Source organism: Ambystoma mexicanum, chromosome 7q (genome assembly GCF_040938575.1).
Source record: "Ambystoma mexicanum isolate Mex_15411 chromosome 7q, UKY_AmexF1_1, whole genome shotgun sequence".
NCBI classification, from domain to species: Eukaryota; Metazoa; Chordata; class Amphibia; order Caudata; family Ambystomatidae; genus Ambystoma; species Ambystoma mexicanum.
In genome coordinates, this window is record NC_090941.1 from 406,619,816 (window position 1) to 406,633,590 (window position 13,775).

The window sequence follows — 13,775 nt, forward strand, 5'->3', positions numbered from 1 at the left end:
CAGCACACACGTGGTGCCAGGTCCCCTTCTGCAGCTGGCCTCGCTTTTACAATTTTACAGTTCTTTGAACTTTCTCACTTTGCTACTTTCATTCACCATAGACTGGTTCTTATCGGCTCTTCCCTTGACTCACCGACTGAGATGAATCGCTTGGCTTTCCTCTTTACTGGAGTCAAGGCCAGTACCACGGAGGCAGGAGTCTCCCTTGCTCTGGCCTATCGGCGTCGATACGCTCGGTGTACCGTTGTCATCTGCTGCAGCACACTTGGGCTATTGTCCTTGGCCATACATTTCTTTCAGTGGAGAGGTCAAGGGGTTTTGTCGAAAAGGGGAAGGTCGTATCTCTCCTCGTCAGCCTCTCGATATTTGCCGCCTTTCTCCTCCTCTTGAACTGCCGAGTCTGGCTAGCTGTCTCGTCGTGTGGTCTGCCTTGCTCGTATTGTGCTCTCTTGCTCCACCTTTTATCCCTGTGGGGAGGGGAAAGTGCTCCCAGGTGTGTGTGATTCTGATCAATTGCCTGACTTTGCCTGACCCTTGTATTGGGAGAGGTCAGGTAAACGGCTCTAGTGTTAGTCCATTCTCTGGTGTGTTGTGCGAAAGTCTGTGTTGGAAACGGGGAGGCTGGAGGGGAGTTTCCAATGTCCTATGTGGTAGGATGGGGAAAAGGTGTTGAAAGAAGGGGGATACTGCGTCTCACCCGTCGGTGTCCCACTCCCCGAGGACCCCCATCCAGGTGATGCGGCCTCACTGGTCCACCGGCAGGAACTGGATCCAATAGCGATGGCTGTATCCTGACCACCTGGATGGCAGATCCCTGGGGAATAGCTAGAGAGTTTTTCAACACAATTCAATCCATGGCCTCAAAATTCATTTGGGGATCTGGCACCCACACGTTGGCATGGTCGGCCATGTTACAACCCTACAACCATCGTGGCCTTGCAGCCCCAGAATGAATTTGATTACCTGGTGGCCCAGGCTCAATTCTCGACACATTGGTATGCACCCGCCCCCATTTACTGCCATGTTACGATTGAGCAACATGGTGTGAGACCGCTGAACCTACGGTCGGAAATTTGTAAAGACAAATATGATGACAATTGCTCATTTGATCCGGTTGGCACTACTATTGTGCCTGGGCCAGCCTGTTCAGGAGGCTAGGAATAGATACTCATTTTCATAGGGCGCCCTTCTGGGGATATCCTACCCACCCAGGACAAGAGTATACATGTTAGATGGGATCCTCACTGCAAGCTCAAGATAGGAGCTATGTTCCCAGAGGGGATGTTTGTCTCCATATCCGATTTTACGACAAAGTTGTGGGACAACCCAATAATCTGACCGCAGTACATTAGCATGCCCACAGAGTTTAGGTGAAAATGGCCGTCATTACCAGCTGAGCCTGAAATGCATGCCCTGATCGAAACAGTTACAAAGTAATCAACCTGCCATAGTCCATTATTAACATTGGATGGGAAGACGCAGCAAGCACAGGCAATCATGAATCGTGCCAGTCAGCTTTGGGAGGCTGATCTAGGTCACGAGCTAAAAGATGAAACATGCACACATTATTGTCATCTTTTTTCTGTACAGAACAACCATTCATGTTTGGGGAGGATGCCTTTGTAACGGTATCTGGGGGAGTGTATTAACTGTTGCAAACTGTATATAATGTGTGTTCTTTGTGTGGTTCAGGGAGACCCCTACCTGCCGTCTGTACAATAAAACTTGTATTATGGACAAAAGCCGCACTTACTCATTCTAGAGGTGGGCCTAGTTTTTGGTAAGGGGCCAGAGCTAAAGGTCCATGCCTACAATTGGTACCGTCTGATCCAGTTCAAAGTTCTCAATAGGTTATGCTACACACTGGTGAAAATGGTCAGACTCTTCCCCAGTGCCAATAACGCATGCCCCAAATGCCACGCAGTGTATGAAATCTGCAGACACATAGACTGGACAAGTCCACCTGTGCGTGATGTCTGGTCAACGATTGCTAACATCCTTGCAAAAATGACGGCTATAGCTCCAACAACGGTTCTTGCGAAATATTTGCTCTGGAGCATAGGGAAAATAACAGTGGAGAATTGTAGGGTGTTTAACCTTGCATGCCTAATCGCCAAAACATTTATTCTTACACTCCGGAAATCGCATATTAGTCTCACACACACACTACATGGTTGAAGGAACAGGCCTACTTGAACGAAAGAGGAATCGTGCAAGGCTATGGTTCCTCTCACATGTCTCCAGAAGACATTTGGGGTGGGAGGTATGTATGACACAAATACCTCAGGCAGGGCGAACTGTGTGGACTAGTAATGTCAATTAGTATTCTATGCCCGACCAAGATGATACCCATGAGGTTTAATTGTAAGGATACGTTGTAAAAATGCATGATGTTCTGTACCGAGTATCGATCTTGCTGGACAAGTTTTGTGTGCATTGATGTCTAAATAAAGTTGTACAAAAATAAATATGTTGATTAAAATGAAGTGAAATAAATTAAACATGGGTACAGATTTTTTTTTAACAAAGGTGTGCTTTTCAACTTGATTTATCAAATAAAACTAATATTCATGTTTGTTTGAATACTTGACAAACTATTCGACCAAATACTAAATATACCATTTGGTAGACCCCTATACAGGTTACAGTTGTCGGTCATAGGACATTGACAAAGCATGCATTGTGACTGTTTGATCAGGTTTTTCCAAATAGATTCACAAATTCTCAAGATTCATAGAATAACTCCTAATAATTTCATTCACAGCAGTACCTGTTGCTTGTGCCATTAACCACCGATTAGCCAACCAACACACAAAGGTCTTCCTCAGAAGCTGCAATAAAAATTGTATTACCATGCACCAGTCTGCTGTAAATTGGTACCCTTCTGCTTGCAGTAGATCTACAATTGTGCTCGAGTCACAGCCTTGTGTTTTATTCTGCTTTCTCACAATTCAAGCTGATATTACATTTGTCAGTATTTTTGTCAGAGACGATACCACCAGCCGATAAGCAAATCAAAACAGCTGGCAACATTCTCTACGCTCCGAAATCTTTCTTGCAAGTCTGCTTCAATTTACTTCAACAACTAAATCTCCAACCAAGTCCTAATGAAAGTCTGCCGTGGCAGTTCCATCAGGAACCGGCAGACAACAGTTAGAAGCACAATATAATCAATGGAACTGAAAACGACTTTGTGTGTAGCACAGCATTTCAAATATACAACTATCGAACGTGACCCCTCCCTCAACATTACAGAAAGAATGAAATTGTACCCACATTTTAGAAAAGGTTAGTAAAAATGGGGACATACACATAAAAAGCAACGACCTGACGCACTAGGGGGGGGGGGAGTCGAACGTTGGATGCTTATTTCTTTTTTTGCAAACATCATGCGAACATTAAAAAGGACCCAATGAAAGTTACCTTTTCCACCTTTCCACCATTGATGTCAATCGGTAGGAACTTCCTGCCAATGTTTCTTAAATCGGTCTGAAAAACATTACACAACGATGTGACAAATTATTCACAAGTAAGACCTTTAGAATTCAAGTTTCTATTGTTTTTCTTAGCGTGCGGTTAGTGGATGAACATGTTTGGGTCACTAATCGAGCACATCAGGCAAAATTTCAAAAAGAAGACATGGACATAGGCTTTTAATTGTGACTGGCTGGTCTGACAAGGCTTTCCTTTAAAAGACATCTGTGAGACGCAAAGGTTCCATGTTACTTTCTCAGCACCGCTCCACAAGCACGACACTAATGCATTATAATATCTGCTGCGATTCCATTGACGTGTGAGCGTCACTGAAAACGGAGTAGTCTCGGACCAAATTCTACTGTAGTGAAACATTAGAAGAAAAGAGAACAACTTCACTAAACCGTAGGGATTGGCCAGTTAACGCGGGTAAAACCTGTTCTGACAAAATAGATGTGAAACCGGGATTCAACAGCTCATTTAAAAGGATTACGCAACACTGCCATTTTTGCATTGTTGGAGAACAGAGCACACTCATAACAAGTCCTTTATCATAAAGCCATGATAAATGCAGTGGTGTATGACAAAGCTACTGGGAGTATGGGAAATGGAGATGAAAGTAAACGAGTTTCTGAGTCAATCAACTCAATGTTGTTAGTCCCTCTCAGTTACATAATCTCTGTGCCTTCGCTACAGTATGTCTGCCTGTCAGAGGCTATGATTTTCCCCTCTCTCCAGGTCCACACTATGGTACATGAATTGGTGTCCAATGTGCAGGCTGTGGATTGGAGTGTTCCCGATTCAGGGGCTTCTTCAGGCAACCATTTGTTAAAGAACCGTTGGAAGCACGGGTTAGAAAGATTACGTCAAAAAATATATCTGTTGCTGTACCCTTATCCCAAACAAAGGTGAGAAAACCAAAACCAAACCTTGAAGCCACATAATCTTAGTATGCATTGTGGGATGTTTTTACCCATGCATCCAAACCCTACCATAAAACTGTGCAGTACTGGCATGGAAAACATCATGATGGCCAGAACTCCCCAGAGAGTGCACAGGGAAAACATGAAGAATAGGCTGCCACCCATTTTTGCCTATGTTGTGAGCACAGGAGGGCACTGCCTAAAACCACCATTGGGCTACACACCCAGTAGCCTGAAACCATTGGGAATGGCAATGCTGATTGCCAAAAAGCAACTCAGAACTGTGGGGAATTAATTTTCTTAATCCCAAAAATGATTGCAATACCGGTACTCAACACTATCAGAAAGCCGGCGTTTTAAAACCACCAGACTTTTGTGTAAAACTGAACAAATGAAACAAAACCAGGCCAAGGAAAGACTTGCTAAGAGGTGGATACAATGTAAAACTATATTCTGAAATGACTTGAAGGAAGTAATTATTTAATGTATATGTAAAAATTGTAAGTTTTGATTTAAACTGGGAACTAAAGTGACATTTAGCTGAATTCTGCCTGACAACTACCCCCGACAGGAGTTGAAACTTGATCAAACTGCATTCCCAGGCCTGGCTGTCTCCTGCTTCCCCGCCAAAAGGAGATCACACCTCCCTGACTGAATTAAGGGAGGGTACCTGCAGACTGCAGGAGGTTGAACAAAGCCTTGTCCTGGACTCAGGCAAATGTTATATTGGGGGGGCCGTAAAGTGGCTTCCTCTTGGGAGAACTGGGAGGGGCAGTGCCTCTGCTAGCAGCTGAGCTTGGGGGAAGTGGAGAAACCAGTTATTCCACCCTGTGATGTGGGAAGCCACACCCCTTTTTGACCAAGGCATAATTTTAAAAAGATAGATAACTCATAGTGCGGACTGGTCAAAATTATATAAATAATACCATTAGTCTTGTGATTTTTCGGTGCACATTTTAAGAGGGGTTAGGACCCTGTGGTATGTTCCTGGGGATAGTAGCGGAAAAAAGGTTGTTACTCCAAATGTCTGCATGTTAAAAATCTGACACTATCATCTGAAACCCATCTCCCTGGTGCACATTTGTGTAAAATCTGGAAAGGTTTAGAGATCATTATCTGGATGAAAAGGGGAGAATTCTGTCATCAGTGGACACAACATCGTACAAAGACAGGGATTGGATGGTTTGGTGCTACAGAAAATATGTAAACTGGACCTATAATATGAGAAAAATGGCACATAGATAAATATGTATTTGGGTCAGAAATAGATTTGTGTGCAAATTGACCAGGGGAGGATCCTCTGACCCATAAACAGACCTCATCATGATGACAATCCATTTCCTTCCCCCAATCATGGGAGAGGGGAGAATTGGGCCATTGAATCCACCAGCTGAATCCTCTTCAGCAGGCCTCAAAACCAACCAAACCATTCAACAGCCGGGCAAGCTGTTTGAATGTTTGCCAAGAATTTTTGCAAGAACCTGTAGCAGTATCCAGAAAGCAGTGCTGTATCCGGAACCCGAGAGAACCACAAACCAGACCGTTGTGAGCAGATCCGGTGCTTGACAGACCCAGAGAGCAGAGCTGACCCAGATAGCCGGGACTTCAGAACCACCCGCCGGAAGTCCCGTCCAACCTGACCAGACTGTGACGAGGCCTATTTCAAATTGATATTGTGAGTACCTAGCAGAACTGTGCAGAACCAATCTCTTAGTTAAAATAATCTAATCCAAACTATTTTAACCTAAGTAGAACAGCCTCCTAGAAATCGTGTCATCTGTCATTTTTAAAGCTGCACAACTGTCACCTGTCAATTCTGCAGCTGCAAGCTGTCACCTGTCATTTTGAGTTTTACTTTAAATCCGAAAATCTACCTTTATTAAATCGTCCGTATCTCTTGAACCGTATGGGCTAGGAACGAAATTCATGGCATGGCAAGGTCAGTGCAGCTATATTTACGAGATTTCTTTGTGCTAAAGAGAAAAAATAGCCAATTATATTTCCGTTGTAATTTTCTCCACTCTTTTCTTTTTTCTTTTTCTTCCTTCTTCTATTTTCATTGGCGTCCCCAAATTGCTGTGATCCTACGATTTGCCACTTTACACATGTTACGGTATTACACGTATGTACTCTTTATTTTATTTTCTGATTACTGGTATGTGTTGAAATCCTTATGGTTTATTACGATTTGTGTGATTGGATTTGGGTATTCATACCCCCATTTTTTCTGAACATGGTGCACCCATACCCGGCATATTGAAAAATTTCAAAAATTTCGATCATGATAATATACATGCTGATGGCTTCGTTTACTTGTTCTGTCATGATTTATGTAGATTTACTTTATGAATGTTGTATTTTTTAACCAACTACTGTTGTTTACATGTTGTGTGTTATCTAATAGATTTGTTTGTTCATCTTTTTTGACATTCGGATCCAATTAATTTGAGAAGGAGCTGGCCCTGACGAAGGAACTCTGTTCCGAAATGCATTGGCCATTTTTTGAGCTCACCCTGCACATCTGCTTTTACTAAGATGTACAGTTGTTGAATATAAAGATAAAAATTAAACAGTCGTACTTTGCAACAAGTTAACGGAAGTTTGTTACTTTTTTTGCCCGAACTACATTGAATATACACACCACGCTGTGGTGTTTGGGAGTGCAGCGCGCACCGCTGGCTTAACGGCCTTGGTCCATACCCCCTGTTTTCGTTGTGTGCCATTCCACGGAGGCACCTTTCCAGCGGGTTTGCACCCCTCTTTGAATTCCATTGAATGGTGATCAAACTATAAGGATTATCTAACAAGAGAGGGTGGTGCACGTTCACTACACGCATCTAGTTCTCCCACTAAGTCCCTCCTCTGGCAGCCATCTTCAGATTTGGTAAGCACGTAAAGTGGCAGTATGACCAATAAGAGCTGCAGGGGGGACAGAGGGAGGTTTGGCATGTGAATCCATGCCAGACCCATGCTGGAAAACAATAGTTACAGGTAAGTAACTTGTACCTTCTCCAGCATGGGAGTTTGTCACAATATATTATGCAGCAAAAGTAAGTCAGTGATCTCTTTCCCTTTCAAATGAATGAGACGCACAATGAAACCACTTTTTATTTTTACCAATAGATTCTTTTAAGGAGGCCTCCAGGGGGAGGTACGGGGGTGTGTGGCTACATGGCCACGGTGTAGGATGTTTTTCCTATGTTCTCCTGCTGATCCTCAGATGATCCTGCAGATGAAAGGCGCTTGGAGCCTGCTGAGAATTGCTAATCTGAAAACTTCAGCAGTATGAATATAATGAGCATGCAGTGAACCGAAGTCTGGTGCAAATCGCAGTGTGGGAAGCAAACTGCTAGCTGAAGAAGTTTGCAGAGTCCAGTCTGCAAACGAAACAAAATGGCGCCCAGCAAAGAACAAAGGGACAAACCGTAGGACTGCTGCACACCCTAGAGGCTGTAAAGGGGTGTGCAGCAGTAGGAAAATCGAAAATACAACCGCCCTACTCACAGGCAGAAATTACCACACGGCACGGATAAGGACTTGTAGTGCGGAATATACTGACCGGACACGCCCCTGCAGATGAGACACAATGGAAGGTGCCGAAAGCTAAACGGCTGACAGACGCTGACTCAAGCTGCTGGAGTCGGACCAGATTAGCAACTGAGAAGCACCATAAGTCTTAAACAACTTAAAGGCTGTCAGCAGGCCCATCAAAATTGTGTTTCCTACCAAACCGGTACAGAAGTACGCACGTCTACAGGTACACGGAACCACGAGTGAAACCAATACCCACATAACCCCCAGAGGTTGGAGAGACCTAAGGCACTACTGGTGGATGTGAGCAATAACACCGGGGGTTGAAAACTTCCCGGAGTACAGGTGGACACAGAGACACTGAAGGAGAGAAGCGGGTATACGAAACAAGACATATGTACGTGGCACGACGGGCCTAACACTGACCCTTCCAGAAGTAAGCCAGTCCAGTTGGAGTGGGAGCACAACCAAGGCAGTGCCAAGCATAGAGGCCGACTGGAAGCAGGCCAAGTGCGAATGGAGGTAACTAATTGGACAGTCCGGAATACAAAGTGATTGGAGGGGCAGCACGAAGGGGCGCACAGAGATAGTGCAGAGGTTGATGAACAGTGGAGGACAAGTAATACAGTGTACCCACCAGTAGACCCAGAGCAACTCGCCGTGTAGCACATATACTGACGGATGGGAAGATAATATGTGAAGCATGCAGCAATACTGGAAGTTCCCTACGACAATGGAAGTAAGGGAGTGACGCTATATAAATAGTCCGTAGTGAGGACAAGGGGCGAGACCCAGAAAAGAGGGAATATTGAACGTACTGCTAAATTGACAGTAGAAATTCTCCCCCAAAGTGGCTACACCACATGAACTCCAGCGAGAAGGAGTGCTGCGGAACAAGGAAGCGCTGCAATGGTATCCAAAACTAGTAAGGGCAAAGGGAAGCAGCCGTCAACAGAAGTATTCACCAAACCTACTCAGATGACGGACGCGCAAAAACATCAATGCAAGATACACTAGAAGGGGAAGACACCTGGGCGAATAGACCAGCAGATACTAGAGGCTATAGCAGAGCTCAAGTCGACATTGAAATTCAAAATCGATGCAATGAGTATTGATGTAAACCTCTTGAGACAAGATGTCAGAGCACTGATGGGACATACTGGGGTGTTAGAGAAAGAGGTGAAGGCTAATACTAGCAGCTGCAACGAAAACTCCCAGGAAGTCTCCATACTGAAGCAACAGGTGCTGGGTCTTGAAAACAGAGCTGAAGAAGCAGAGGGTCGTGCACGAAGGAATAACGTGCAGACAATTGGGCTCTAAGAGGGGGAGCAAGGTCCGAACCCGACCAACTACATGGAAGACAGCTGTTGCAGGAAATAGGAGCCGGATCACTCACCCAAGGGTTCACTGTGGAAAGAGTGCACAGGGCCCTAACAAGGAGACCGCTGCCTGGAGCCCCGCCCCAACCGATAATCGCCAAGATATTAAATTACAAAGGCAGGGAGAGAATCCTTGAACACTCCCGGGAGGGAGGAACGATTAGCCATGCATCTGCATCACTCACAGCACATCCAGATTACACTTTCTTGGTTCAAAAACAAAGGCTGGGCTACAGAGCTGCTAAAAGGAGGTTATGCGCCGCCAATCTCAAATATATGTTGCTGTACCCAGCGAAGAAGAAGGTTCTCCATAAAGACCAAGCTGTTTTTATTTAGAACCCTGAAGATGTGAGCAAATGGATGGACTTGCAAAATATGCCGACGGAGAAAGATGTCCAGACGGGAGAAGGAAGTGATAGGTAAAGCTGCAATTTGTGATTAAAGTACTCTTGTGGGACATGGGGGCCACCAGAAAATGATTCGACAGATATTCATGCTGAAAAATAAATTCGTTTCTGACTGTTGCTAAATGCAGGAGGCAAAAGTGCTGCTTACTCACAAGTGGCGCTTAGAATCACACTATTACCCACACTAGGTTAGTTTTGATAGGATACTAGTAGTTCAGTATCCTCCTGCTGCACTCTGAGTACAGGCATTGGGCCAAGAAAGGAGCGAGATGTGGGGATGCCAGAGATTTCGTTTTGGAGCTGGGAAAAAATTGCGAACGGTTGGCGAGGGGGGTAGCAGGGGATTTGGGGTAGTTAAAGGGAAGTTGGCCTACGGAGACGCACTGGGTAAGAAGGGAGGAGGTGTCAAGGGAGAGTGGTGAATGGAAGAGACTGGAGAATATGGGTGAACTCAAAATAGCAACCTGGAATGTGAGAGGCTTGAACAGCTATATTAAAAGGAACCGTGTTATGACATATTTCAAACGCCAGAAAATAGATATAGCGCTTCTGCAAATAACCCACCTGACCAAAGAGAAACAAGACACGATAGTATGGAAATGGAGCGGGGTGACTCTGGGCTCAACATACTCTGCTTACGCTAGAGGGGTCCTTATTTGGATAGCACCAATGGTCCCATTAAAGATCCTCCAGACATACATAGATAAAGATGGTAGGGTGGTAATGATTCAGGGATTGGCTGAAAGTGAAGAAATATGCGTCATTAACATGTATGCCCCGAACCAGGATACTGCATCTTACTTCTGATCTTTGTATCCTAAAATTAGCCCTTATAGAGATGGAACGGTGGTATGGGGAGGAGATTTTAATTGTATGTTGGACCCGATAAGAGATGGATCAGATAACAAGTTTGCTTATCCAACCCCTTCGGCCAAAGCTTTGAATACACTGTTGCACACATTGAAGTTAGCCGAGAAGATTTGAGAGCTGAAGTAGAGAATATTTTGAGAATAACACTGGAAGTGTAGAATCAGCCAGTACACTGTGGGAGGCCCTTAAAGTGGTGGTAAGAGGGGCGGCCAAAGCCAAGTCAAAAGTGATGCAAGATGTTATAATGCGGGATCTACAAAAGACAGAAGAAATTAGAAACCAAAATGCAGGCAGGAAATAGATCCCTAGAAGAAGCTAAGGAAGTGTCCCTCCTACAGCAAGAGTGTAGGGAACACTGGGAAAGGTTAGGCAAACTGAGTTACAAGAAATATATTGAGACAACATGCAGAAGGAGACAAGCCAGGCAGAATATTAGCACGGCTGTATAATGGTGAGACCACAAAGCAGACAATTAGAGCAGTGACGGGGATGGACGGGAAGTTGCGGGAGACCCAGGAAGAAGTGAATAAATGTTTTTATGACTATTATAGGCACCTCTATAAGGAATCTGCGGGCGAGTAGGAGATGAATATACAAGATGCATTGTCTGAGATTAATCTTCCCAAACTAAATAACGAGGAGTGTCATAGCTTAGAAGTCCCTACTACATCGGAAGAACTAGAGGGGGTGATTAAGGAACTATCAACCGGTAAAGTTCAAGGGGCAGATGGGCTCCCCGTAGAATTTTAGGAAGAATATATGGCTGACATACTTTCCCCATTATTAGCAATGCTAAATGGGACACTTATAACAGGCAAATTGCAAAGGTCCCTGCGGGAATGGATAATTATCCCACTCCTCAAACCAAATAAGCCGGATACGGAATGCGGCTCATACAGACCCCTTTCGTTGCTGAACCAGGATGGGAAGATTCTAACAGCAGTCATGCAAAGAGGCATAGACAGGTCATAGGTAAACTCATACACCCAGATCAGACAGGATATGTCCCATACAGAAATATCACCATTAACTTGCGGAGATTACACCACATAATAGATTATACCCAGAGAGATACACAGGAAGTAGCAGCAGTGTCACTTCATGCAGTGAAGGCATTTGACTTGGTTAGATGGCCGTGGCTGCTAGCAGTCCTGAAAGAATTCGGTATTGGGCCACCATACATTGAATGGGTGAGGCTGCTGTACAATGTGCAGATAGCAAGAGTCAAGACAGACTCCACGGTCTCTGAGCAATGGCAGCTAAGTAAGTGCACAAGAAAGGGATGCCCATGATCTCCCATGGTCTTTATTTTAGCGTTGGAACCACTAGCAGTTTATTTACGGGAGCAATATGGAGAGGTGGGTATAAGCACTTCTGGTGCTTTCAACCCGATCTCATTATATGAAAATGATATGCTCCTATACCTGCAGTACCCAGAAGAGAATTTACAATATGTCCTATATGTGGTGGAACGGTATGTGGCACTGTCGGATATAACCATTAACCCCCAGAAGCCAAGTCTGTACCCCCTGGGAGTGTATGCGGGGAAGCCTATACACAAACTGCTGGTGCTACCGATTAAGTGAGAAACAGTGACGTGTATGTACGTAGGTGTAGATATCTACCATAACCCTCAGTTAGAACATATATATTACACTGAGAGGGCGGGGTCCAAGATTGAGAACAGTATGACATTCTGGACTAGGCTACCATTGTCCATGATGGGGCGCACAGCATTATTGAAGATGGTGGTGCTGCAGAGAGACTCCTACATTACTTTGTGAATGTCCCGTTTGCGATACCCAAGTAGTTCTTTAGGAAACTACATAGCATATGTAGGAGCTTCATATGGCATAATTCAAGGTGTAGAATGGCACTGTGGAAGCTCCAGATTCCATATCAGCAAGGTGGTATAAGATTGTCCAATTCTGAGGTATATTTTATGGCTAGCCACCTCCAATTTGTGGCCAAATGGTTTGCAGACAAACACCTGAATCAAGGTTGCTACGTGCAGAGAACGCTCTGTTCTTTTTTAATGAAGTGATATGGTTACCGGATTCGCGCACAATCGGCAAGAGTTTAGTGCTGCGCGTGGGGAGCAAGATATGGCACAGGGCATGTCGAGAGATGGGTAATGCAACACTGTATTCTCCACAGATACCACTAGTGGCGTTAGAAGGGGTAGATGAACAAGTCAGGCTGAACGTTAGGAGGTGGTGGGAACCCATGGGGGTAGCAACAGTGGGCAATATATTAAAAGAGGGAAGAACCAAGGATTTTGAGGAGTTGATGGGTGACACTGGAGTGCACCGAGTGCAACACATCACGTATTTCCGACTCCTGAAAAGCCTCAGGCGCAGGAGGCCATAGACTGAGTTGTCCCTTCAGCTCGACGACATTATAGAGACATTTTATGATGTGTCAGAAGGGGGGGGGGACACAAAGTCTCACGTATATATGAGCTACTGATGTCTAAAGTTGGAAAGGAAATAGGACAGACAAAGCTTAACTGGGAGGCGGAATTAAAGGAGCTAATGTCGGACAAGATGTGGAACAGAGCTATGGGGTACCGTGACTATAACAGGTCCAACTGTTACCCATAGAGCATATTTGGCCACGAACAAAATAGCCAAGTTCAATCATGCAAATGTGCAGATGCCCGAAGTGCAGGGAGCTCAATGCAGATCTGGTACTTATGTGTTAGGCTTGTGCAGAGATTGGCAGATTTTGGGGAGAGGTAGCCCTAACACAAGCAAAAGCAGAGATTGCCCTGAATGTGGGATTCCCCCTTGGCTTGTCTGTTGGGAGGCTTTCCGAGACCTAAAAAAGCTAAACATGTGAACAAACTTAGGGACCTAGCGTATATACTAGCAAAACAAAGTGGAAGGATGGTGGAGAGATTTGTTAAAGTGGGCCAACGTGGAATCTGTGGTGTGGCAGGTAGCGAAAAACAGGAACGCGGAACAAGAGGAGGAAGGCTTGGAGGCATTTAGTAGCTGAGCTGGCAGTCTCTGAATAGAATGCTCAGGACTTGAAATAGACTATTAGATAGGATGATACAGAAGCAAGTAGAGTTGCGGAGGGGGATAAATGGGGTGTGGAATAATGGGTGTGACGTAGACCGTGAGGGGTGGGGGGAGTTTTAGGGAGGGAGAAAACAGTCATAGAATTGTACGTGCAATATTAGTAAT

The 13,775-nt window shown here is 44.8% G+C and overlaps 1 protein-coding gene across 4 annotated transcripts in view; it reads right to left on the reverse strand.

Moving 5' to 3' along the window:
- Nucleotides 1–13,775, reverse strand: part of TDRD3 (tudor domain containing 3) — a 1,496,528-nt gene that overhangs the window by 1,103,213 nt on the left and 379,540 nt on the right. For all 4 annotated transcript variants that reach the window (XM_069639413.1, XM_069639412.1, XM_069639414.1 and 1 more), the window contains exon 3: nt 3,424–3,489. In XM_069639413.1, the coding sequence (XP_069495514.1) occupies nt 3,424–3,489 (66 nt within the window). The remainder of the gene's footprint in view (nt 1–3,423; nt 3,490–13,775) is intronic.